The sequence below is a fragment of the Cnephaeus nilssonii genome, assembly GCF_951640355.1.
Source record: "Cnephaeus nilssonii genome assembly, chromosome: 19".
NCBI classification, from domain to species: Eukaryota; Metazoa; Chordata; class Mammalia; order Chiroptera; family Vespertilionidae; genus Cnephaeus; species Cnephaeus nilssonii.
In genome coordinates this window covers 1,141,792-1,168,474 of record NC_137090.1, presented here as the reverse complement: position 1 = coordinate 1,168,474, position 26,683 = coordinate 1,141,792, and the positions used below count along the sequence as shown (strand labels likewise).

The 26,683-nt window shown below is 65.8% G+C and overlaps 1 protein-coding gene across 1 annotated transcript in view; it reads left to right on the top strand.

Moving 5' to 3' along the window:
• The window catches only part of RPTOR (regulatory associated protein of MTOR complex 1), an 82,157-nt gene that overhangs the window by 38,898 nt on the left and 16,576 nt on the right, over positions 1–26,683 (top strand). Inside the window, 15 exon segments of the mRNA XM_079797872.1 lie at positions 728–874; positions 1,153–1,328; positions 4,596–4,655; positions 14,401–14,501; positions 14,864–15,008; positions 16,264–16,339; positions 18,074–18,175; positions 20,581–20,664; positions 22,436–22,546; positions 22,873–22,947; positions 24,598–24,663; positions 24,819–25,010; positions 25,247–25,387; positions 25,608–25,725; positions 26,459–26,599. Of these exon segments, the coding sequence (XP_079653998.1) occupies positions 728–874; positions 1,153–1,328; positions 4,596–4,655; positions 14,401–14,501; positions 14,864–15,008; positions 16,264–16,339; positions 18,074–18,175; positions 20,581–20,664; positions 22,436–22,546; positions 22,873–22,947; positions 24,598–24,663; positions 24,819–25,010; positions 25,247–25,387; positions 25,608–25,725; positions 26,459–26,599 (1,735 nt within the window).

Sequence of the window (26,683 nt, the reverse complement as noted above, 5' to 3'; positions counted from 1 at the left end):
CCTTCTCCTCCAGCACAACTCCGTCACCTCCAGCCCATTGCGCTCTCACTTGGTGCTGGCGGAACTGGTTGGCTCTCCCTGGATATCTTTGTTGACACGCATGTTAGTTTCCAAACCTTGGAGGACTCCCCGCTATCCTGTAATTCACATCCCGCCATCAGAGACTGCTTCCGAACCTCTGGGACGCCTCTGCCCCCGCGGATGAGGCTCTGCCCGGCCAGTGAGGGCATGTGTGTGGCTCAGCCCCAGCGATGGTGGGCCCAGGCTTGGTTGTTAGCATGACCTTTTTATTAGAAAACACGTCACTGCGTGTGGAGTTTGCTCTGTGGGGAGGTGCTTACCTCTCGGCACTGCCCAGAGGCTGTTCGGACCTGGGACCAGGACTGTGGGTGTGGCCCCGCGGTCTCGCTGCGAGCTGAGCGCCGGTGTCCAGCGCGTGCGCATTCAGCGTGGGTCCTGTCCTCCAGTGAGCCGCGCTCGGTGCCTCACACCGCTTGTCCGTTCTCCCCACACACGGGCTCCTAGGACAGGCGCGGCTGAGACTCGCACGTTTGAAGCACATCAGCCCCCGACGCCTTTCCGGTCTGTGCCGCCCGGGGTCCTGTGACCCTACGAGGGCGCCCGCTCTGCTAGCGATGCCCTCCTGGGGTGCCCTGGGCCAGGACCGGCCGGCAGCCCGCGTGCCCGTCTGGCCGTGCGTCACACATGTGCTGTGTTTTGTTTCCAGAACTACACGCAGTACATCCCGCTGTCGATCTACGACTTGCAGACGTGGATGGGCAGCCCGTCGATATTCGTCTATGACTGCTCCAACGCCGGCCTCATCGTCAAGTCCTTCCGGCAGTTCGCCCTGCAGCGGGAGCAGGAGCTGGAAGTGAGGCTGCGTGCCGGGGCGGGGCTGTGTGCCATAGTCCTGCACGCTGGGGGCGGGCCTGCGCTCCATAGACAGTCCTGCACGCTGGGGGCGTGGCTGCACTCTGGGGGCGGGGCTGAATACCGGGGGTGGGGCTGGACGATGGGCTGCATGCTGGAGGCGGGGTAAGATGGACGGTCGGCAGGTGGCAGGAGACCTCCTGTAATAGGGAACTATGTTAAGAGACTCCCCAGTCGGACACAACATCACGTCACAGTCTTCCTTTATGTTCTCTGCAGGTCGCAGCCATCAACCCCAACCACCCTCTGGCCCAGATGCCCCTGCCCCCGTCCATGAAGAACTGCATCCAGCTGGCGGCCTGCGAGGCCAGCGAGCTCCTGCCCATGATCCCTGACCTCCCGGCAGACCTGTTCACCTCCTGCCTCACCACCCCCATCAAAATCGCCCTGCGCTGGTAAGTGGGCTCCCGCTCTGCCTCTGCCAGGACCTTCCCCGTCCAACCGAGGCTCACGAGGGCCAATGTTTTCTGATTTTTTTCATTTTTGCCTCCATCTTTCTAATGATCAGAATGTGAAACCTTCAGTAATTCTGGAACGAGCACATGCTTGCTCTTCCCATAATGCCCCTCTCCCCACGAGTGTCAGTGTGGTGTGGGAAGCACAGTGCACCCCCCCTGGGTTTCTCTCGGTCTCCGACGGAGGGGCAGGATTCCACTTGAAGTGTACATGGTGCACTGTGTGCTTCCGGGAGTAACCCTGGTCCCCAGCAGGAGGGCAGCATGGCGGGGCGACGCCTCTCGGCCCGCAGCACACAGCGGCGTTGTCTGCCAGGCACACGATGGGTGAACCGAGGCTGGGGAACTTCCCGTTACCCTGAGGAATTGAAAGCGTTTAAATATCGATGGCCCAGTGTTGCCGTATCCCGTCAGCATGGAAAGTGGTCCTGGGTTCGCCCAGCAAGAGGTGGCAGCGTGAGACCCCCAGGGCAGGGGTGCGGGCCCTGCCAGCGTGATGTCTGTGGTCTCAGCTCAAACCCTCGCCCAACGTTTGCTTTGTGTGTTTTCTTGAAGACTCACCGAGAATCAGAATGACCTTGGGGCACATAAACCCTCGCTGCTTCTCAGTGTGGGGCTGATGGTTTGTTCTCCAGCGTTTTCTAAAATGCAGTGTCTCTGTGGGAGGGCACGCTCTGTGCCCCCCTCCCTCGCCCCCACTCTGCGCTGTGAGCCCTCCTGCTCGGCCTTGCCGTGTCTGAGGAAGGAGAGGTCTGGGCCTCGGCCGGGAGCAGTGCAGACGGTTAGAGAACAAAGTTGGCCTAGGTTTTCCCTGTGGTGACGTCATAGCTCGGGCTCCGGCCGCAGGGGCGGGGCGATGGGCTAACAGGGAAGCCAGTGACATGGTTTTCTCTGGAGGTCTCCACTGGGTGGCCCAGCCGTGGCCTGGCCCTTCCGCTGGACCCCAAGATGGCTCCCGGTGGCCAGAGTCTGTCGGGTTCTGTACCTGCCCACGCCCACCTTGAGGAAAGCCGTTTTCCTCCCAAACCAGACGGGGTGCTCTCGGTCCCGGCTCCCGGCGCGCACGCAGCTAAGATGAATGGGCCGTGTTGCCGCGCTCGCTCCTTTGGAAAGCGGCGTGCAGACCTGATGCACGGCGCTGCGGAGGGATGGCAGCCGGCGGCCCGGCCTGGGGAGCCACAGGGAGCGCAGGGCTGATGGTCCTGCGGGGAGCCCCCCCCCCCCCCCCCGCCCACCAATAACATCAGAAACCCGGGGAACTTGGGAGGGCTGTAGCCACTGCGGAGGGGGCAGCAAGGGAGGCGGGGGAGGGGAAGGCCTGAGGGGGAGGCAGGCCTAGGGCACAGCGCAGGAGGGAGGGCGGAGGGAAGGAGAGAAAGAGGGTCCTTTATGGGACAGCAGAAGCACCGCCCACAGACACAGCCCTGTGCAAACACACACACACACACACACAGGCACACAGTGGACAGATACACAGACACACAAATAGAGGTAGACACACCAGCACACACACACACACACACACACACACACACACACAGGCTCACACAGGCTCACACACACACACACAGGCTCACACACACACACAGTGGACAGATACACAGACACACAAATAGAGGTAGACACACCAGCACACACACAGGCTCACACACACACACACACAGGCTCACACACACACAGAGGCACAAACACTGCAGATGGGTTCAGAATGAAGCATCGGCAGGGAGGCACACACACACAGAGGCTCACACACACACACACACACAGGCTCACACACACACACACACAGGCTCACACACACACAGAGGCACAAACACTGCAGATGGGTTCAGAATGAAGCATCGGCAGGGAGGCACACACACACACACACACACAGGCTCACACACACACAGAGGCTCTCACACACACACACACAGGCTCACACACACACAGGCTCACACACACACAGAGGCACAAACACACACACAGAGGCTCACACACAGGCTCACACACACACAGAGGCTCACACACACACACACACAGGCTCACACACACACAGGCTCACACCCACACACAGGCTCACATACACACACAGAGGCTCACACACACACATACACACAGAGGCTCACACACACAGAGGCTCACACACACACACACACACACACACACACTGCAGATGGGTTCAGAATGAAGCATGGGCAGGGAGCCTGCAGCACAGCGAGAACAATTAACTCCGCGCCGGAGCGTCATTCCAGAGGCGGGATGGCTTTCTGTTAGGCTGCCGATTAACATAATTCATCATCTTAATAGGGGAATGGAGGACAGTTATTTGATAAAATTGAAAATGAATTTTAATAAAAACCTACGAGAATAGAAGCAAACTCCCTTTGCGAGAGGGAGGATTTCTCTAGGCCCCCCCCTCCCCCCCGCCTGATGCGGTGGGAGCTTCACCAGCGTGCTGGCCAACTTGGCTCAGTCCCCCCTCCTCCGAGTGTCGTCAGTCTAGCAGTCGGATGAGCAGCGGGGTGGAAGGTGCGTACGTTCTAAAGAGGGCCAGTTTGTAGTGTTTGTGCGTGGTCTGGATTTCAGCTTTGGAAAAGCCAATAAAAGGCGCTGGAAAGCTGTTAGCAGAAACACGAGTGCTCCGCACGGTGGCCTTCAGGCCGTGGCCTGTGTGTGCAGGCCCACGTGGCCGTCAGAGGGCTGCCTCCGGAGGGCGGGGCGTCCCCGGCGAGGAGCTGAGAAACTTCCAGAAGCTGTGTGTGAGAGCCGTTGCTTAGAAAAGGAAGGCATTACTCAACACTTAGGATGTGGGGCACCTGGCTAACGATTAGAAATGTAAAACCCTCCTGGTGCCTCAATGAGATAAATTCCCAATACACCACAGACTTAGGTGCCAATAAGGAAGCTCACAGGGAGTGGGCCGGGAGAATGGCGCCTGAGAGCCAGGGTTGGCGGTGGCCAGGAGCCGCCCTGCGAGGCCTGCGGAGGGCCCTGCGACCCGCTGCGCACCGGGAGCCGCCCGGCACCTCCTCTCCACGAGGCCTGCTCGGGGCACCAGGCAGGGGACCGATGGGAGAGGGGCCGGGAGGGCCGCAAGCTTGGGCACAGACTCTTCTGGAAGACATGAGATGCCGGGGGTGGCCCAGGGCTATGGCTCTCCCCTGAGGACATTCGGGGCAGCGGCATTTTCCCGTCGCGCGTGTGACCGGCTGTTCTCTCCCGCAGGTTCTGCATGCAGAAGTGCGTCAGCCTGGTGCCCGGAGTCACGCTGGACCTGATCGAGAAGTGAGTGAGGCGTCAGGGCCTGCGCCTGGGTCAGGGTTCTCCCCTCCCTTCTCAGGGCACTTCCTGTGGGCGCGCCCCGTTCTCTGGTTGAGGCTGCGTGTGGATGGCACATCAGCGCCAGCCCAGGACACGCTCAGGTGGGGCCACTTGAAAGAAAAAGAATAAAAAGCCAAATCCTTTTGATCGTTTCAAGTCCTCCAGCGCTGAGAGAGGCTCCTCCACCTGCAGCCCGTCTGCTCCCTGCGGCACCGGGTCCGAGCGGGGTCGCCCCTCCCCCCCAGTTCTGCCTCAGGCGGATGCCAGGTGCGGCAGGGGGTGAGCTCTGGCGCGTTGGAGTTGCGTGGCCTCTGCCCGTCCTTCTGGTCAGTGGGCCGGCGCGTCCGCTTCTGGTTGGGAACCGGTTCGGTCTGACACGCCGTCTCGTGACCCTGCACTTGACCTGGTTTCTGTGTGTGTGTTCGCTTCGTCTGTGGCGTCCCGAGTCGGGCAGGCAGTGGCTCTCAGCCCTGCTGCTCTGCCCGCTGCGTCTAGGTTAGCACGAGAGCTCGCTTTCTAAGTCTGTAAATGCAAAATCGTGTGGTAAAACAGCCGAGGCTGAGGTTTTTAAAATATTTTTTTTATTGATTTCAGAGAGGAAGGGAGAGGGAGAGAGAGAAACATCCATGATGAGAGAGAATCATGGATCGGCTGCCTCCTGCACGACCTCTCCTGGGGATCGAGCCCACAACCAGGGCCTGTGCCCTTGACCGCAATCGAACCCAGGACCCTTCAGTCAGCAGGCCGACGCTCTATCCACTGAGCCAAACCGGCCAGGGCCGAGACTGAGTTTATTGAATGCGGTGGACGAGCAAATCAGCCTCTGGGTCCCTCCCCTGGACAGCGCCTTGCCCGTGAGCCAGGGCCGCATACCGGAACGCACGCCTAAGCGCCCTCCACGGGGACCCTCGCTCCATCGCGGTGCATTCCTCCGCGTGGCGTGCTGTGTGGCCCCCGCATGGGACGTGGAATGGCCCGGCAGCCACGTGGCTGAGTGGGAAAATGAGACCAGTCGGCGCAGCAGGGAGCCGAGCAGCCTTCAGAGCAGGCGCTGCGGGGCCGCGGGGAGAGGCGGGAAGGGTGTGTCCTGGTCGGTGAGGGGGGAAGAGCCGTGTTAAGTGACTGATTTTTTCCACCTTCTTTAGTTTTTTACAAGAACGAGGGCGTGTAGAATGCATGTGCAAGTGAACGTAAAAGGGAGAACCAACAACGTGTAAGTGGAGACCTGCAAGCAGCGCGTTAATGTAGGATTCTGTGCGTTTCAGGTGCACGCAGAGGCCGTGTGACAGCGTGTGACTGGCCCGCATCTGTGCTTCCGGCCTCTGTGCACGCAGACGGGCCAGTGGGGACGGGACCCTTGTGCTCGCATTGCCGTGGGCGGCGCCCCGCTCTGTGGGAGGGCGCCGTGGCCTCCGGGGCGCAGGGCCGCCTGTCGGCAGGTTAGGGTCCGGCAGGGGCAGCTCCGCAGGCTGTGCCTGGACCGGCGGTGAAGCCGTGTCCACCTGCACCGACCCAGTCACTTGACAGGAGCGGGGCCTGCGGACCGTCCGCAGTGGTCGCGGGCGGCTCCCCCGGGCGTGCAGAGCCGCGCGCCCCGTCGCCCGCGTCCTTCTCAGGAGCGTCTGCCGTGCCGTGCGGCGCCTGCCAGCTCCGAGTCGTGAGCGGTGCGAGGCTGGTGACAGATGGCCCACGCAGCTTCCACACGCTCAGGTGCTGAGCACACAGCGTGTTCTCGGGGACTGCACGTGGAGGGAGTTTTGGGAGATGAGAAAACACCAGGTCTGCCTGCTCGGCCGTCTGGCTGCTGGTTTCTGAGATTTCCGGGTCCGGGAAGCCGCCGTTCCCCAGGCGTCGCTGGGCGCTGTCCTGGCGTCTCCATCTCCCTCCATTTCTAAGTCCCGACGCACCGATCCCAGCCCTGCATGTTCCTTACACGCGTGATTCCTCACCGAACCCGCGTCCAGGAGGTCCCGGCAGCACGTGGTGGTGGCGAGGGTGCTCCTCACACGCAGCCTTCCTGTGCTCGTTTCTGTGGTTTGACCTTGGCCTCCCGACGACCTGGAGCGCGCAGAGCCGCGCGGCCCCTCCTCCGGTCTACCGGCCAGGAGCCTGGCGGTCAGTGCCTTGGCCCCTGGTGGCGAGTCCCCGGCAGGGCCGTCCTCCGGCACAGGCCCTGCCTTTACCCAGCCCGTGGTCAGGACAGCCAGCTCCGTCCTGTCACCTCCCGGTTTAAAATGGGAGCAGCACCTTCCTCCCTGAACGTGCTCCACAAAAGGAAAAAAGGGTGAATTGCGCTTCATCAAAGCTTACAATGTTCACATCTGAAGGACACACGAGCGCGTGGGCAGAGAGCCCCAGAGTTGGGGACGACGTGTCACCTCACACAGCTGACAACGGACCTGAATCCCGAACGCATGACACTGAAGCCCCGAACGAGCAAAGCGCACCCGTCACCAAGCGGGCAGAGGCCTGGAGATCCGCCCCGAGAGGTGGGGGCGGCCGGCACGCAGGTGAGAAGATGCTCCAAGTCCTGCCGCGGGAGGTTCGGGGATGCGAGTTGAGGCCACAGCGAGATGCCGGCCCCCGTCACAGCGACCCGCAGAGCAGACCCCAGCGTGCAGAGCGGGAGCCGACTCGGAGCCGCCACTGGCACTGCCCGTGGAGACGGGTGCGCGGCCCCCGGAGAGCGGCGTGGGGCTCGGGGCCCAGCGGGCCACGCCTGGGGGCTCCCAGCAGCCGGGCAGGGGTTAGCCTGGACACCAGCGGGTGGGGCATGTATTTTTTACGCCGGGACCAATTCCAGACTCTAGAACTCTGTGGAAATCCCACGTAACACGCCGCGGGCAGCCGGGCAGGCGCCGGCACGCGCTCCAGCTGCTCCAGGAAGTGTCGGTCTTCATTCGGCGCTGGCCAGCTTCTCCTGGGAAAGGAAATGCTGCTGCTCGTTTCTGTGACGTGGGGTTTGTCCGGGGCCCTGCCGGCTCAGACCACGCCCGGAGCAGGTGTGGCTGCAGGCTGCAGCGCGGCCCGGCCGCCTAACGGGCCTCCGACGGTCCCGGAGAAACCTCGCATCATTTCACCACTTTACTCGCATTTTCCGGAGATTCTTCTCGAAATGTGCAGCTCTTAGCCCCGGCTTCGCCCCCTGGGAGGTCGGGCTGCACCCACTGCATTAGGGCCGCCAGGGCCATCAGGCGCGTAACCGACTCCTGGCAACGGCAGCCTGCAGCCAGTCTCGAGCCGCTCTGCCCCACCCCTCGGAGGACCAGGGAGCATGAGTAGCTGGTGTTTGGAGAAGCCATGGGATATTTCAAAATATATGAATGTTAATAGTTTGAGCGACTAAATAAAGTGATTGCGCAGTTCTGACAAAGCTGTCAGAGTGGTGCGGGTGAGCTCTAGCCCGGGGTTAGCCCATGAAGCTCCCACGTGTTCCCACTCACTGTGACGGTGCGTGTGCGTGCGTGTGTGTGAGGTAGTCACTTAGCAATCTTCAAAGCTGTTTTCTAATTAAGCTGCGGAGTCTGGAGTACATTACAGCGCACCTCCTTGAGCACCGATTCTAATTATCTCCCCGAGTCTCACAGAGTGGCAGCAAGACCCACGCGTGGAAATTAAGGGGTGTTTTTCAGCTCTGAAACGAAGCAATGAAACACTTAGCCGCGCTGGAAATATGGGGGTGCTCAGACAGCTCCCGGGAACCCAAGCGCAGAGCGTTCTGGCTGCAGGCGCAGGGCGAGCAGGAATCATTCATAATCGCCATCTATTGTGTAAACAGCTCCTCTGCAGTGGCTCAGGGCACGGTTCACAGCCCAGGGCCTGGAGGCAGCGAGCGTGGCCGCGCCCTCCGGAGCTCCGGGCCAGAGCGGCAGGGCCTGGGCCTGGGGGGGCTGCCTGTGGAGCTGGTGCTGCGAGTGGAGAGCAGTCACCCCTGGTTCCTGTGGCGGAGACGCAGGGGGAATAGTCACAGCTCAGGATGGGCACCTGCCTGTGTGCCAGGCTTGGCCCTGCAGCTCTCCTCGTCCTGGTGGGGCCTTTGCAAGGAGGCTCCGCATGAAAACGGGGACCCGGGCCGGTCCCCTCGAGGGCGGTGAGCAGGGCTTGGCCCAGGCCTGTGCGCCCAGCCCAGCGTCGTTGTCCCCAGGGAACGGCCTGTCCTGTCCTCGCAGGCACAGCGGAGGTGAGGGGCTGCGGGCGGGCGGGCGGGCGGCTCAGTCGCTGAGATTGGAATTCTCTCTGCTGTCAAGTCGGCGTCATGCACGTGCGTTATGTTTGAAAGGAAAACTGAAAAGATACCTGTCTTCCCCCAACGAGAGCCTTTCTTTCCAACGTAAACATCGCGTCGGCGGGGGAGGCGGGAAGTCAGGAATTCGTTAGTGCCCGCCCCGCACTGGTGGGATGAGTGATGAGCACAGGAGCTGATTTAGTCGGAAGTGGGAAAGCACAGCCCAGAGGCGGCGGGGAGGGCAGGTGATGGCGCGAGTGCGCTGCGGGGATGGAACAGCCACGGCCCCTCCCTCAGCCACCTCCCTCTGCCAGCTTAGCGCCTGGCTGTCCCAGGACCAGGGTGCTGGGCGAGGGCTGGACCGGAGGGCGCACCGTCCCCATTGTGCTGGACACACACCCCATTGCCGGCCGCCCGCTCGTCCTGATGAGCCAGTGTGAGGGCTCAGCTCAGAGCTGGCCTTGTGGCCAAGGGGCTGCCGAGGGAGGGAGAGCGCGGGTTCAGGGGCCTGGCGCCTGCGCACTGGCGCATTCCCTGCACAGGCCACATCCCCTTTGTCATCGGAACGAAGGCCACAGAGGCCGTTCCCACAGCTGCGACACCGGACGCTTTCCACCTCCTGGAGGCTCCGTCCGGATCCCCGGTGCCGTTCCTGCGCGCGGGGCTCTGCGGAGGAGCTCCCTGCTGGGCCCGGGACCGTGCTCCGGGAATGGCCTGACGCCAGGAGACCCACAGAAAACCCACAGGGCGAGGCTCCAGCCCCTGGGCGCGGACTGGCTGCTGAGGGTCCTGGAGTCCGCCCTGTCTAACCGTCTGTCTTCCTGTGTCAGACGCGGTGGACTCCTCTGATCCTGGTCTCCCTGGGAGTCCTCTGCGCAGCCTCTGGCTCCGTCCCGCCTGGGGGTGTCTGGCTCGGGGACGGGCGCAGTTCATCATTCTGCAGGAACGTCAATAGGAGGCGGATGAGCTCCGGTGGCGATTTAACGCCTGCTCGCCAGTGAGCCATGGAAATCATCACTCTCTTTCCTTCCGAACTTAAACACGTTTTTCTACGTGTGCTCCGCAGGCGGAGCTGAGCGGTTTGCTCCGTGGGCGCAGCTGCAGGCAGAGAGCGGCCCGGGCCGCAGCCCTGCACGGCGGTGGGGCTTAGGGACACCCGGGCGTGTCCGTCAGCAGGCGATGCGCGGCCTGCGTGGCTGTGAACACCCGCCGGCTTCTGAGTGGGGTCATGCGATCCTGCCACTTGCCTCGGGCTGTGCTCGCCCCACGTCCTGCTGGCAGTGTCCGAGGGGCGCCCGGGGCTGCGTTCACGCTGAGCCTTTCAGACTGCGGGTCTGTGTGCACAGCCTCAGAGGACAGAACACGCCATGTTTCCCAGGAACACAGCTGCTCTTGGGTTCCGTGTCTGAATGTGTGTGTTGACATGTGGTTGTGTGTGTCACCAGGTGAAATGCGTTTCTTGCTCGGACTTCTGTCCACAGGAGCCGGACACACGCCCTGCGTGCGCATCCGTCAGTTGTATTCGGTGCCCTGAGCACCTGGGTCGTCCTCTCCTGCGTGGGGTCCCGCCCCTCACGTGACAGCACAGCCGAGGGGGGAGACAGCCCGGCGAGAAGGCAGCCGTCGGCACGCTGGGCAGAGAGCCCTCGGCAGACCCTGATCTTGCCGGCACCTGACCTTGGCCTGTGGTCTCCAGAACTCTGAGAAATAAACCTCAGTCTGGGCATTGCGGTATGGCAGCTCGAGCTGACCAGGCCCCGGTGCCTGGAGGGTTTTCATCGGCCACTGCACCCTGGACCGGTGCTCCCCCGCCCCCCCCCCCGCCTTCGGGTCCTTTGGGACCTGCACTGCCTGTCCACGTCCCGCCTTCTCTCTCCTCGTGCTGACACGCTGCATCCCTGACCCTCCCCTTCCTCTCCAGCGCTCTGTGCTGGTTTCTTAACACGCGGTATCAGAGGCTCTGAACTCCTGGGTTTGCAGACCTCGGAGCGCCAGCTCTCTGCCAGCGTCCCAGCCTCTTCTGTAATTCCGCGAGCATCTCCCGTGCAATTGCTGCCACAGCCCTGACCTCGCCGCTCCGATCCTCTCCCGCCGCCGTGTCCTGGCGTCGGTGCCGGGAGGGAAGGCCCGTTTGGCTTGGACCGAATGCTGCGAACTGAACGTGGACATCGTGCCGAGCCTCGGGGTGATGGGAGGCGTGAGGTCTGAGTTGTTTCCAGCTCACGCCCAGGCCTGGCTCAGAGCCCGTCTCCTCGGCAACCCCTCCTTCCCTGCCCTCCTGCCGGGAGCCGCCGGCCGCTGCTCCGCCTCTCAGTCCTGCGTCAGGACCGCCAGGTTCAAGGCTGGGCTTCCCTCTCCGGCCTGGCCGGCCCTGCCCTGACATCAAAAAGGTTCCCCACAGCCTGTCTGGTTGTCTCCGTGGGAGGAGGGTGAGTCACCTCACTGCCACCGCCAGGAGGGAGCCCAGGACACGCCGGGTGCCGCTTACTCAGGCCCGGCCAGCAGCCCTGCGGGCGTCACCGCGCTGCACGGAGCGTCTGAGTCAGGGAGGAGAACCTGAGCCGCTCTCCTGCTCACGCAGACGCGGCTGCATTTCCTGCCAGGCCCCTCGCCGCCTTCCTCCTGCCTTCTCCCACGCAGGCAGGAGAGCCCCCTCCGAGCTGACAGCAGCGCCCACACGGGTCGCACGTCACGCACTGAATGGACTCGACTGTCCTCCCCTGAGACCCGAGGGGGGGGCAGCGACGGCTCAGAGGACACGGGAGCCGGTTCCGCACCGTCTTGAGCAAAGGCCAGAGAAGCAGATACACGTGTGGCCTGGTTAGTCCCGAGAAGCCAGCCAGTGAGGAGACGTCTCGGGAATGTGCTGGCGGTGGAGGTCCCAGCCCGCCTCGGGCTGCCCCCCCGCTGGCCGCGGCTGCCTCCCTGGACGTGAGGGCCGGTGCCGGAGAGCGCAGGCATGGTGCAGACACCTCCCGGGGCCCCTCGAGACGCTGGCTCCCCCCGGCCGCTGCCCGCAGGGAGGACATGTGCTCGCCGTGCTCTCTGTCTACGATGACATGCCCGTCAGGTTCCGCTGGGAGAGCAGAGGTCATTTAAAGAGATGGCGCCAGGTCCGCCCCGCTCCCCAGCGAGGAGGCTCCCATGAGCCGGTGGCATTCGTCAGGGCCCCCAGGCTGCGCGGCCGCGGCATACAGGCCCTGAAGCCACGCGGCGGGCGCGCCTTGTGCTTCCTGCGGCCTGGGGGGAGCTGATGTGGGTTTATAAAGTGAGGTCGTTTAAAAGAGCTTCCCTTTTCGGGAAAACGTGCTGTAGCCTCCCTCTCATCAAACAACACCGTTACAGGTACGTGACTGAGTACAGAGAAGCCGTGGAATTGGGGTCACCGCATCCTCGCCCGGCAAGCATCACGGTTGGTGCTGGGTGCAGCCGTTCGAGGCTTTTCTCAGTGTATTTGTGAGGTTTTGTTTTGGGGTCTTTTGCAGCTTTTTAAAAAATATATACTTTTTGTTGATTTCAGAGAGGAAGGGAGAGGGAGAAATAGAAACATCAATGATGAGAGAATCATTGACCTGCTGCCTCCTGCACGCCCCACAGTGGGGATGGAGCCCACAACCCGGCCGTGTGCCCTGACCAGGAATCGAACCCTGACCTCCTGGGTCATAGGTTGACGCTCAGCCCTGAGCCAGCCGGCTGGGCTGTGAAGGCTTTAACAGGGACGCAGCACCCCCTGCATAGTGTTACGTTGACACATTTAAAATGAGCTGCTTTGTGGCCGGTCGCCGCGGGTTTCTGGTCGTTCTTAGATGATGGCGTTTGGGACGTTTGTCTTACCTTCTTATCACTGGAGTCGTTGTCAGGAGTTTGTATTGTTTGCTTGGAAGCGGCAGGCAGAGGTGCCGGAGCGGCCAGGCCCGCACAGCTGGACGAGCCCGGCCGCTGTACCGCCCTGGGCCCTGTGTCCGGCAGTCCGCGCGGCCCCTTCCTGCGGCCTCAGCCTCGGGCGCGGCGGCTCCGGGGCCCGGACGTTCCTCAGGCTCTGGTACAGACGGGGGCAGACGCCGCTGCTGGAGGGAGTTCACGTGCCTGTGGCTGCGAGTGCGAGCGGCCAGGTCTGCGCGGCGGCGGCGGCGGGCTGCCCACGCTTCCCCGGGGCTCAGTGAGGCTAGTGGACCTTCACGAGGGGGGGGGCTCGGTGTGCATTTATCCGCCGACGGTCACAGGTCAGAGCTTGCAGCTCGCCTGAACGCACAGCGACCCTGCCGTGGCCGGGCCCCCGGGGAAGCGTCAGGCCTGGGAGCAGCTCGGGCCGTGCTCCTGCCGGTCTGGAGTCGGACCTTGGCCAGGCGTCTGTCCTCAGGAGCCCTCCTGTCCCCCGCCCGCCCCCTCCGCGGCCTCGGGGCTCCGCAGCAGGAGGCGAGGCCGAGCCGGGCTCACCGTGCAGACGGACGAGCGTCCCCTGAGCGTGACGCCGAAGTCTTTCCTTCCATCGATCGTGGCCTTGCTCGCGCTGCGTGATGGCGACCGTGTCGTGTTTGTCCTGCTTCTTTCCTTGCGTCGGAGAGCAGGCGTGCCGTGCCATGAAAACGGTCACCCACAGCCGCTTAGGAGCCGGGGTTATTTCCTCGTGGCTGTTCCCTCGGGACTGCTTTTCCCGTGTGGGTGACAGGCCGCTCCTGACGCGCCCCTGTTACGGCGCGTGTCTTGCTTCCTGTCGGGTTCAGGACGGACCCTGGAGGTCGCTGGCGGGCAGGATCTTAGTCTGTGAAACCTTATAAACAGAGTTCCACTCTCGCTCCGAGCCACTTCCTGGGACCCTGCTGTGGAGGAGGAGGGTTTTCTGAGATTGCGGGGCCGCAATGAGCTTGCTGTGCGGCGGGCGGGTACCCACGCCACGGGTGGCCCGGCTGCCTCTGCCCACGTGCCCGCCCAGGTCCCCTCCTCACAGGGAGCCCCACCGCGTCCGTGCCTTTGCTGCTGGCCGCCCTTGCCAGCAGCACGCGAGCCCCCAGCAGCCCTGTTGGTGCCGGGATGGCGCCGGGCGAGCTGCGGGCGCTCAGAGTATTTGTCGAGCCAACGGCAGGTAAGCGGACCTTAGAGGACCAGCGTCCTTGCTCGGCTCTGGCGTTAGTGCGCGTGCGCAGCTGGAGCCACGGGCGGGGCAGGGACGCGGAATCGAATGTGGCACAGCTGCCTGTGGGGCCCAGTGCACGGCTCATCCCGACGTGGAAGCCACAGGGGCGGCCGTGTGGCCACTGGGTGTGGTCCCCACGTCTGGGGCGCGAAGAAACGGCTTTTGTTTAGACGTGGACGGGGAGAAAGCGGGAGGCGGGCGAGTTCTCGCTGTGAAGTTCGAGTCTCGGCAAGGCCAGGGCTCCTCCCCGTGGGCGGCGCCCTGCCTGGGGCTGAGGCTGCGGTCTCTGTCACCTGTGTCCGCAGCCGTGACTGTCCGCCGTCACTAATGGAAACGCACGTGTCTCCTAGGATCCCCGGCCGGCTGAACGACCGGAGGACGCCGCTGGGCGAGCTGAACTGGATCTTCACGGCCATCACCGACACCATCGCGTGGAACGTGCTCCCTCGGGGTGAGGCTGCTGCGGTCAGCGGCTGGGGCTGCTGAGCCGGGCCACGGCCTGGGCCACGAGAGGGGTCCGAGGGAAGAAATGGGTTCTCGCAGGCAGGAGAGCTGGCGGGGGGACGGCAGGGCAGGCACCGGGGGTTCGGGGGGGCAGGCGGGTCAGGGCTGCGCTGGTGAGGGAGCTGCGTGTGCCCCTGCTCCGACCGTCGCCCGTGTCCTCCCCGTCGCTGGCCGTGTCCACGCGGCCTGACGCAGCTGCCAGGAGCCTCGCAGCGGCCGGGGCTCGGTCGTGGCTCACGGGGTGGAGGCAGGGGCCCCGGGCTGGAGCGCTGGGCGTGGTCCCTGACGGGGCCACGTGTCTCCCCTCAGACCTCTTCCAGAAGCTCTTCCGGCAGGACCTGCTGGTGGCCAGCCTGTTCCGCAACTTCCTGCTGGCGGAGAGGATCATGCGCTCCTACAACTGCACCCCCGTCAGCAGCCCGCGCCTGCCCCCCACCTACATGCACGCCATGTGGTGAGTCTCCCGCTCCGCCTGTCCGGGGCCCCCGGGGCTAACGGCGCCCTGACTCGGGGAGTCCAGGCGCTCAGCTGCATCCAAGAGGGCCGTGCCCGCCTGTGCCCAGTTTTACCAGCTGCTGCCCCCAGGCCCGGGCGACTGGTGGGCTCTGCAGAGCTCGTGCCGTGACGGAACCTTCCAACGGCAGAGCGCCCTCCTGCCTCACGAACAGACCGGAGCGTGCGGCCCTGGGGCTGGTGTCGGCGGGTGTGGTGCGAGGTGGGGCTTTAGCGGGAGGAAGGGAACCACGCGCAGCAAGCACGCGGCGGGCACGGAGTAACGTGTACACGTGGCGGGGCGGCGCTAAGGATGACCGGCTGGCGCGGCTCCTGCTTCATTTTTGATGCGCAGCCATCAGAGTCCTTCCCCTCACGTCCAAGTTCAGCCCGCCCCTCCGGAGCCCGTGCAGTTCTCGGCGATCATGACCTGCGCCCTCTGAGCCCGGCCAGGGCGCCTCGCGCCGACTGCCCCGCGTGGGCGGCTGCCATGCTGGCCTGTGTCCTGAAAGCCCAGCCCTGGTCTGGGTGCCACATCTTCCAGGGGGTGGTCCCTCGGAGCACCCAGCTGCCCTGGGGGGACGGGGAGGGACCGAGATGGAGGGGAGCCTGAGGGCAGGGCCGAGCCGCGTGGGCTGGGCCGTGGGGGAAGGGAGGTGGCGGGAGCTTCCCTCTGTCCCTCTGCCGGCGACCCCGCCGAGCCCCCTGCCATCTCGGCTCCCACGGGAGCCCGCGGGGAGGTGGAGCCAGGCGGCGAGGCCCGGAGTGGTTGCCTAGGGCCCGGGAGATGGGCCTGACAGTGTTGGCAAGCCAGCCCTGACTCCGTGGGCCCCACGGCGGGCATTTGGGGGCGGTGGGGGGCACAGCCAGACCTCCTTTCTCCCAGCCTCACACGGGCCTGTTCCTAAGGAGGCGCGTGGCCTGGCCCGCGTTTTACGGTGCTGGTGTGTGACGCTGCCACTGCCCGGCCGCAGCCGCCCCCTCGGTGGGCAGGTCGCGCCGGGGACACTCGAGCCGGGCGGACACTGCTTTAGACGGCGGACGGTCGCTCTGTGGTTCCCAGGCCTCTTTCGTTTCAGCTGGAGGAGAAAAGAGCTCACGGGCAACATGGCTTTAGCTCCTCTGCCTTCCCCGGGGCCCGGCCGCTGCCCTGCTCCGCCCTGGGTCCTGGCGGGAGCCGGTCGGTGACGCTCTGGCGTCCTGTGCTCTCTCCCCAGGCAAGCCTGGGACCTCGCCGTGGACATCTGCCTCTCCCAGCTGCCCACCATCATCGAGGAGGGCACGGCGTTCCGGGTGAGCCCAGGGGCCCCCTGCGGGGCCCGCCGCGGGGCCGCTCCCCTGACCTGGCCACAGAGTGCCCGTGGGTGGTGACGGGACTCGCGGTGCCCTGCACCCGCCTGCACTTAGAGCTTCAAAGACGCGTGTCCGTCCCTGGCCAGTGCGGTCAGAGGATAGAGCGTGGGCCCCGCCCACCAGAGTCGGGCGTGTGCGTGCAGGAGGCGGCGTCCTGTCTCACATGGACGTGTCTCTCTGTCCTCCTCCTCCCTCCACTCTGAAATCCTGCGGGAAAACACCCTGGGGTGAGGATTAACCAAAAAATAAAGCTGTGTGTCCGCCGGGGTCGGCGTTAGCCTGGGAGCGGTCAGCTCTGCGAGGCACCGTCGGCTGAGGCGTGCTGTCGTATCTGCCTCCTCGCTGGCGCCCCCGCTGGCGACTGGGGTTCATGTGGAAGGGAGTCTCCTGAGCTGCCGTCCTGTGTGGCCCTGACCGTGGACATGGCCCGCAGGGCATGTTCTCCGGCCCCGGTGGGCCCTCTTTGTGAACTGCCTGGTGAGGCTGCGGGCTTCCTCCTGGCACCGGTGTCTCACTGACCGGAGCAGGTTCGGGATGCGGCCGGCACGCGCCTCCCTGTCACGCTGCCGACTCCTCCGGGGGGCAGCACGGGGCCCGATAGGCGCCGGCGTTTTGAAGTGACCGCCACGAGGCTAATTGTTTAAACTGGACGTTCGTCCCCTTGACCTCCTTCACGGCCACCTGCCCGCCCGTCCCTCTGCCGACGGCCTCAGGGGCACTCCAGCCCATCGTGTGGCTGTAAATAGCATCTTTTTACATTTCACTTCCTGTTTTCTTCCTTTTCCTATATGTCGGTCTCAAGTGACTGTGTAGCACCTCTACTGAAGTCACTTTCTTATTCCAGTAATTTCGCTATAAATTGCTGGCCTCGTAGCACTTACGCCCGTCGTCCGATGCACGCGGCCGCTCTCAGGAGCCTGAGCCGGTGCTGGGCGCCCGGAGTGCCAGCTCCTGCCCAGATGCACGCACGGCAGCCCCACGCACGCTCCCCGCAGGGCCTGGCGGGACGGTCAGGAATGTTCGTGTCCCTGCGCGGAGCCACTTCTCCTGCGATGACGTGGGCTCCCTCAGGGAGCAGGGCCCGGAGGGGCAGGAGAGACCCCACATTCCCCGCTGCCGACCCCCTCCAGAGCCGGGCTCCCTGGGCCTGCGATCTCCGCTGGGGGAGGCCGCTCTTAGCAAGGTCATCTTTTTAGCCCGTTGCTGAGGAATTCACACAAACAGGAAAGCACTCGGGGCTCCGCTCCAGCCCCGGCCGCCCTCAGCCTTGATCGCGTGACTGCGCTGACGCTGCGGGAACATGAACCCTGAGGTGGCGGATTCTCTGTGAGCCTCACGGGCACACCCTGCCCCGGGCCCGGTGCTCTGGGCGCAGGCTCTCCGTGGAGGCGTGGGGTCAGACATGTGAATCCCCCATCTTCCCCGCAGCGTCCGCCTCAGTTCACGGCCCCCTCCCGGGCTCAGCGCCTCCCTGCCCGCACCCAGTCTGCACTAGGCCCCGGCCCCACCGCAGCGCCCAGGGCGGACCCGTCTCCCGCTCTGCTCCGGCCGCACCCCAGCTCTCCCACGGGGCTGGCGGCGGCCATGTGGCGCGGGGACTGAATTGAAGGGGGTGCGGGGCGTGTGGGATAAGGAAGGCGGGTCCCTAACTGCCGTCCCTCTGCCTGACCACAGCACAGTCCGTTCTTCGCTGAGCAGCTGACCGCCTTCCAGGTGTGGCTGACGATGGGCGTGGAAAACAGGAGCCCCCCCGAGCAGCTCCCCATTGTTCTGCAGGTGAGGCCTCGGGCTCAGGGCAGCCTCGGGAGGAGCTGGAGAGCCGCAGTCTCCTGGGACAGGGCCTCTCAGCCCTCTCACGGGGGCTGCGCCCGGCCCAGCGGGGCTGGGAAATGGTCTCACGGGCGTGTCAGGTCACGGCGTGTCAGGTCACGGCGTGTCAGACGTCGTGGGAGCTCAGTGAGCATCTGTTCCTTCGGGCTTTTCCCGCCTCCAGGGAGCACTGATGTGGGTTGTAGTCATCACCCCGTTGCTCCTTGCCTTCTCGGGGGCCGAGGGGACGCCAGCCTCCTGTGGCCTCCGTGAAACGGGAGCACGAGTGTCCTCCACCGGCCTGAGGGCGTGGCGCACTTGCTTCCGAGACGCGCTTGCACTTCCTTCCTCCGGTGCTGGCCGGTGGTGAGGGACACCACCACCTCCCTGGGCCCCATGCTCACTGTCACCACGTGGACACGCCGCCCCGGGCACAGCCTCTGCCCGTGTCGCCCGCGGGCCCTGAAGGCACCTGCAGCAGAGCCTCGGCCCCCCTGGGGCGGGATGTGGCTGAGTCCGCCGGAGCGTCAGAAGGGACGCGGGGAACTTGTCAGACGCAGCCCAGCAGCCGGGCGTGATGTCACCGAGGCGCCTGCGCGGCTCTGGGTGGACCGCCTCTGCGGCAGAGGCGAGAATGCGAGGGAGCCGCCCTCTCCGGTGTCGGGTTCGCTCGGGCCGCTCGCGTTCGCAGGGTGAGCTGTGACCACACAGCGAGCAGAGCAACAGCAGCAGACCAAGCAGCTGCCCCCCCCCCCCCCGCCCCCCGCAGGCCGGGCTTCCTGCTGGCAAGCTGCACGCGGCCGGTGTGAATGCGCGACAGGCGGGCTTGGGCATGCAGTGGCGGGGGGAGCGGTGGCCCTCGCACTGGCCTCCCTGGCATGTCGGCAGCAGGGCCGGCGCGGCGCGGGCGTGTGGAGCCGGTTCGTGAGCCTGGCCAGCAGCCTGTTGTGAATGGCCTACTGTCGACGGGTTTGACACTCCGTTTCCGTCCGCTCCCTGGGGACGGAGGCCCACAGCCCTCGCTGATGCTGGAGAAGGGAGGGACTGCGACAGGGAAGCGGGGGCATCCGCGTGACCTTCCACAGCGACGGCCGGTCCTGCTCGCCCCGGGCCCAGGGGCCACGCGGGAACCCGGGCTCAGGAGACCGAGGAGCGGCGCCGAGAGCCTGCGTGAACGTGGGGGCGCACGTCGGGGGATTGTCCCCCGCCCCCGTTCAGCTCCCCCACGGCTGCCTCTGCTTCCCGCAGGCCCAGGGCAGTCGGAACGGGAATTTTTCTTTAGCACGTTAAGCGCCACGTCAGTCACCGGTGACGGACACTGTACTTTCCGTCCGGACCGGTCAGTCACTGGTGCCGCCAGCATATCGGCGACATCGGATGTCGCGGGCCAAACGGGAAGGAAGACCAAACAGGCCTGGCGCTTCACGTGCTAAGAATCAACACAAACAAAAGCCGGTCTTGACCGTGAAGTACCTCGTCCTGGGCTTCCGTGTTCTAAAGCCGCGAGTCCTCGTGTGGAAGGCACGGGCGCCTCCCTCGAGAGCAGGTTTCCAAGTGCCTCACGGAGCATCCCGGAACACAGCTAGTGTTTGTTCCCGTGCCTCCTGGGCACCGTGTGACCCGTGGGTGTGACCTGCGGCTGCGACCTGTGCGATCTGCAGGTGTACCTGTTGGCCTGTGGGTGTGACCTCTGGGTGTACCTGTGTGTGTGAACTGCGGGTGTACGTGTGGGTGTACCTGCAGGTGTACCTGTGGGTGTGACCTGCGGGTGTGACCTTTGGGTGTACCTGTGGGTGTACCTGTGGGTGTGACCTGTGAGTGTACCTATGGGTGTGACCTGTGGGTATGACCTGTGGGTGTACCTGTGGCTGTGACCTCTGGGTGTACCTGTGGGTGCACCTGTGGGTGTGACCTGTGGGTGTACCTGTGGGTGTGACCTGTGGGTGTACCTGTGGGTGTGACCTGTGGGTGTACCTGTGGGTGTGACCTGTGGGTATGACCTGTGGGTGTACCTGTGGCTGTGACCTCTGGGTGTACCTGTGGGTGCACCTGTGGGTGTGACCTGTGGGTGTACCTGTGGGTGTGACCTGTGGGTGTACCTGTGGGTGTGACCTGTGGGTGTACCTGTGGCTATGACCTGTGGGTGTGACCTGTGGCTGGGGCCTGTGGGTGTACCTGTGGCTGTGGCCTGTGGCTGTGGCCTGTGGCTGTGGCCTGCGGGTGAAGAGCAGTGTCTCCTGGCCTCTGAGCGGAGCAGCAGGGACAGCAGCCCCGGCGTGGGCCACGGTGCAGGACGCAGGGCTGACCCGAGGGACCGGCCTCACGCCTGCACGGCTTTGCAGGTGCCGCCATGACCCCTTCTCTCCCCGCAGGTGCTGCTGAGCCAGGTGCACCGGCTGAGAGCCCTGGACCTGCTGGGGCGGTTCCTGGACCTGGGCCCCTGGGCGGTGAGCCTGGTGTGTGTCTGCTGCGGGCGCAGTCAGAAGTGACCTCCCTGTGGTTGAGGGTGACGTGGGCGTGGCCAGTGGCCGTGAGGCCCTGGGAGGGCCTGGGAGGGCGAGGTGGGCCTGTTGCCGCCGTGTCGGGTTTGGTCCCGCCCTCCTGTCCCACCTGCTGTCATTGGGTGTCACTTGCAGCACGGAGAGTGTGCCCGCGTGTGGCTCCAGGAGCGGCTCAGCCCGCCCGCCCCGCCCAGCCACGGCCGTTTCCCAGGAGCCCTCATCCCGCGTCCCCTCTCGGCTCTGAGCCTCTCCCCGCTGCCCTGCGGAGGAGGGGGCCGGCCGGTTAGAACGGGAAAGACGGGCAAACACGGAACCAGGGAGCAGTCCGTGTTCCCAGCAGACCAGGAGGAGAGCTGCGGGGAGAGGAGCCGGGGCCTGCCTGTCAGGCGCAGTGCGGGGCCTCGTCTGCTTCTGTTTGCAAACGACAGGAGGGTGACAGTTTGCAACGTCACGGCTCCTGGAACCAGGGCAGCTGAGGGTTCTGGGCCACAGGCTGCTCGTGTCCGTAGGGCGGCGGGCCTGTGTCCGGGGGGCTGCTGGCCGAGGTGAACACCACGTCCACAGTGAAGTGGGGTGGCTGCACGGTCTCGGCCGGCTGAGGGGGCGAGTGGCTGCCGCGGGGCTGGGCCATGGGAAGCGGGCGAGCCGCGTGGGCTCCGTGTTCTCTGATTTCCGTGTTGGCTATTTAAGTCTCCTCCTTACATAACGTCCCCGCAGGAGGCTGAGCCATAGTCCCTCGAAGGCGAGGGGACGGGGAGGGACAGTCTGGCCCGCACAGGGTGGCCCCCAGGCGCCCGCGGCAGGGTCTGCGCACCTGTCAGCGCCGCGCGGTCACCGTGGGAAGCAGCGGGGAGACGGTGTGGTTGCACCTCAGAGTTCTCACTCGCGTGGCTCACTCCCCAGAACTAGCTCTGGTCTCGGGGACCGAGCGAGACCAGGGGAGTGTGTGGGGCTGGAAAAGCAAGGCGCTGACAGGCACACCTGTGGCCCTGAGGCGAGGCCTGCGTGCCCGTCCTGTTAGACGTGGCCTTCAACGGGGGCACAGCCCTGCTGCGGCCAATGCCAGTGTCCGCCCCAGGAGGGGGCACCTGTCCCGGGGGGCGCCTGTCCCGGTGGGCACCTGTCCCGGGGGGGCACCTGTCTCAGGGGGGGCGCCTGTCCGGGAGGGGACACCTGTCCCGGGGGGACACCTGTCCCAGGGGGGCACCTGACTGGAGTCCCAGCACACTTGAGGAAAGTCAGCACAAAACGGATGGAACGGACACAGCCGGGCTCTGCCCCCTGTCCTTCTCATAAGGGGCCGTCTTCTCCCTGCCGTCCCCGCCCGAGAGCAGGAAGGACCCCTCCCCAAAGGTGCTTCACTGCCGGGTCCAGGGCCCGGAAGCCCCGACGTTGCACCTTCGGGAGCCTTTGTCCGAAGGCCCCTCCGTGTCCGTGTGCCTGGGGCTGGCGGACGAGTCGTGGAGGGCCAGGCGCCGTCCACACCTGAGGGTCACGGGGCCTGGAGTCCTGTTGCCGAGAGCAGGCAAGGCCCCGGGTGCGGACGGGGCCCCGGGACGGGCCGGCTGGCAGCTTCCAGACAGGAAGTCGAGGGAGCCCCGTGCTGTGGGCGAGACACCGCCGTTCCCATCCCACGGCCCATCTGCCGAAGCCACGCCTCGGCCTCTGCCCCAGCGGCGCCCCCGCTCCCGGCCGCCGGCTCCCCTGACACGGACTCTCCCCGCAGGCCCTGTCCGTGGGCATCTTCCCCTACGTGCTCAAGCTGCTGCAGAGCTCGGCGCGCGAGCTGCGGCCCCTGCTCGTCTTCATCTGGGCCAAGATTCTGGCCGTGGACAGTGTGAGTCGCCGTCCTCCCCGTGGGCGTGAGCCATCGCGGAGTGTCTCTGGGTGCCAGCCCCGAGGGCGTGGCTGCTGAGAGTGGGCAGGGCCACCGCGGGAGGACATGGGGGGGGGTGGCTGGGGCAGGGGGGGGGCCTATAAAGGAGCTGGTCCTGCAGCCAGGCCCCCCCGACCCTCAGGTACCAGGAGGAGCTTCCTGAGAGCGTGTGAGGGCGGCCCTCTCCCCGCCACCCCGGGAAGCTTGTGCGAGCAGCGTCTGCCCTTCCCACCTCGAGCCGCGGAGAACCCTCCAGCGTCTCGCTCACCCTCGTCTTCTCTCCGCAGTCCTGCCAGGCCGACCTGGTGAAGGACAGTGGCCACAAGTACTTCCTCTCGGTCCTGGCCGACCCCTACATGCCGGTAAGGTCCCCTGCTGCACGGGGAGATGTGTCGTGGGTCGCTCTCGCCTGTTCTGCTGTGGGGCACCTCATAGAGGGCTCAGGAGAAGGTGCCCCCCGCCCGCCATCGCCACCCCAGCTGTGGGCCACGCTCTGGGAGCCGCGCTTATACGGCAGCCTCCACTTTACTCCCAGCGCCCTGGACGTCAGTGTGTTCATTCGTAGCTGCCCAGCTCCTCCTGGGAGGGCGTGGTTGGCCTTGGCGTGCAGGGTGGTGTGGTTGGCCTCTGTTAGTGTCCTGGGCAGGCCTCTGCCATGTGGGACCCGCTCTCCCTCATGCCTGTGAGCTGAGTTAGCTCGGCGACAGCACACACCTGTGCTGACGGCTCACCTGTCGAGGGAGGCGCCGACGTGCCCCGGGAATCCGGGAGGGAGCGAAGCTGAAGTTCTAAGTAGGCTTTATTGCGTTGAATCGTTACGCCCGGTAGCATGTGAGCAGCGTGTGTGACGCCTGTGAACACACGGGTCTGTCCCCACGCAGCCCAGGGCTTCGCTGTGGGAGGGGTTGTGCGCAGTCTCACCCTCTGGCCGGTCTCCTAAAGGAAGGAGACGTGAGACGCCCGAGCACGGCAGGCGGGGCGTGTTTTCAGCGGCGTTGAGGCGGCTCATGGGTCTTGACAGCCTCTGAGTTTGGAGACGACTCCCTGTTGCTCAGGGCCAGTGAGGACAGCAGCGAGGGGCCTGCGGAAGGGGCCCAGCGGGCAGCGTGGCGTGTGGGCGGCCCCGCAGAGAGGACGTCACGGGCCCTGGCCTCCCTGAGATGGCAGAGGGCGTGGGCCTGAGCTGGTGACGTCTCAGAAACTGACAACCGGCTTAAAGCCAGGAGCCCGTGGGGAGCCCCCGCCCCACTCCTCGCCGCTCCCTGCTGGGCAGCGTTAGGCCCTGAGAGACCAGCGGGAGGAGCGCGGGTGGGGCTGCATTTCCGCTCCCAGGGGAGTGGGGCCACAGCCCAGGCCGGAACAGAAGCCCACGGGCCATTGAAATCTCTGGGGCAGGCAGACCCGCCTGCGGGCCCTCCAGCCGGCCGGGGATCCGCCAGGAACGCCGCTGCGACCGCAGCCCACGGCCCAGGCAGGGGCGCAGGGCGGCAGGTGCGCATTCACCGGAACCGAAAGCGCAGGCTGTCACCCGAGCCAGCGGTGCGTGTCCAAAAGCCACCGCGTGGGCTCTGGGGAACTTGGTTCCTGTGTGAGGAGCCACATGCTCGTCCTTGCTCTCGCCCGCCGGCTGACGCGAGGCCCTCGTGATGAGCAGGCGGTCCGGGCAGGACCTGTCGTTCAGGCTGCACAGCGGCGCGGGGAGTGGTCGCGCAGGGGAGGCGGTGCAGCTCGAGCAGACGGCTGGGCGGGAAGCACGGGGGTGCGAGCCGGGGTGGGAAGCCGCCGCGCCGTGGGTGAGCGGAAAGCGCGGGGCTGCGCCCGTCCTGTGGCTGCGCCGCGGGGAGCAGCTGTGCTCTGCGGGAGACCCCGTGGCCGGCAGACCCTCCGAAGGGCTGTTCGGCGCTGCAGGCTCAGGGACAGGAACGCCGGCCGCTTGTGGTCTGAGCGGCATCTGCGGGCGCGGGACGTGAGCTCCGGGAAGGTGCACGGCTAGGGTGGCCTCTGTGTTCCAGGCCGAGCACAGGACCATGACGGCCTTCATCCTCGCCGTGATCGTCAACAACTACAACACGGGCCAGGTGGGTGTCCGGGCCGCCGCGGGGGGGGAGGTGGAGCCCCACATTCCACCGGCCATCCGCAGGGGGCACTGAGCGGGTGGGACTTAGAAAGGGGGACAGACCGAGACTTCTGAGAAAGGTGAGGGCCTGAGGCCCACGCTGTCCCTCCGCCACAGGAAGCCTGCCTGCAGGGAAACCTCATCGCCATCTGCCTGGAGCAGCTCAGCGACCCGCACCCCCTGCTGCGCCAGTGGGTGGCCATCTGCCTGGGGCGCATCTGGCAGAACTTTGACTCGGCCCGGTGGTGTGGGGTGCGGGACAGCGCCCAGGAGAAGCTCTGCAGCCTCCTCTCGGACCCCGTCCCCGAGGTGGGTCCGCCCGGGCCGTGGCGCTGGTGGTCCTGCCGGACGTGTGGGTGAAGGCGCCACTGGGACAGCACCTCCAACGGGGCTGCTCCCACCAGGGTGCGCCTGGCGTCCGGAAGCTGCGCCCCCACGGCCCATCCCCCCACGGCTGTCTCCCCACAGCCTGTCCCCTGAACCCCGGGCCACGAGGCCCCTCCCTTCCCCGCAGGGCGGGCGGGCGGTGACCTGTGCCTCCGCAGGTGCGCTGCGCGGCCGTCTTCGCCCTCGGCACCTTTGTGGGCAACTCTGCCGAGAGGACCGACCACTCCACCACCATCGACCACAACGTGGCCATGATGCTGGCCCAACTCATCAGCGACGGGAGCCCCGTGGTGCGGAAGGTGCGTGTCCGCAGCCGTGAGCGCTCAGCTCCGCGTCTGGTCCTCCAGAGCCCGCTGCCCCCGGACGTGCGTGGGCTGCTTCCTCACGGCCTTTGCCAGGCTCGGCCCCGCCCGGCCCGAGCGCAGGGCTCTGTCTTCGCCCTCTTCTCCACGCGACGCGCCTCCAGCCCGCGGTCGGGGTCGCTGCCGCTCACGGGCTGTGACGGTGCCTCCCTCCCAGGAGCTGGTGGTGGCGCTGACGCACCTGGTGGTTCAGTACGAGAGCAACTTCTGCTCCGTGGCCCTGCAGTTCATGGAGGAGGAGAAGAACTACCCGCTGCCCTCGCCCGCCACCACAGGTACGCCCGCCCGCCCGCGGCCCGCGGCCCACTGCCTGCGGCCCTGTCGGCACCGTGAGCCGCCCTCAGTTCTGCCAGAAGCTGGCGCAAGTGTCACGTCCTCGCCACCCGGACGCCCGCTCTGCGTGGCCGGTTCCCCTTCCCAGGCGCTGAGCAGGCAGAAAGGCCGAAGGGCTGCTCTGACCCTCTGCCTCGTCCTTCCCTCCCTTTGGAACGAGATTCGTGGGAATGACGGAGGCCGGGGGCTCAGCGCACGCGCCCCCGCGGTGACGATGCCATCGTGGTGTCGGGTCCTGGCTCTGAGGCACGTTAGGCAGCGCCTCCTCTCCCATCGGCCTTTTACCAAGTTTGTCTCATTGTCCCGGCCGCCCCCCCCCCCCGTACCCCCTCCCCCCTCCCCCGGCCCCTGGAGCTCCGCCATCCCTGCCTGCCGGGAAGAGGGCTCGTGATCAGTAGCGAAGCGTCAGGGCGGGGCCCGAGGGGTGCACGTGCCCCGTGGAAACAGCCGTGCGCCACCAGAGGGCACGGGGTCCTGCCAGCGCCACCTCGCAGGGCACCTGGTGCGGCCACGGCCTGCTCACCAAACCACACGCGTGGGTCCCCGCTCCTCCCCGCGTGACTTTGGGCAGCTGACTGGCTGCCTGTGTCCGACCCTCACTGCACGCGTGGGCCCGGGGGGCTTTCACACGGCTCCCCCGACGCCCGCGGTGAACGCGGTCTCCCCTCCCCCCAGAGAGCGGGAGCCTGACCCCCGTGCGCGACAGCCCCTGTGCCCCCCGGCTGCGCTCGGTGAGCTCCTACGGCAACATCCGCGCCGTCACCACCGCCCGGAGCCTGAACAAGTCCTTGCAGAACCTGAGCCTCACGGAGGAATGTGAGCGGCGGAGCCGGGCACTGGGGGACCGGGGGGGGGGGGGGGGGGGGGGGGGGGGAGGCGCCGAGGAATCAGGTGCCGCCC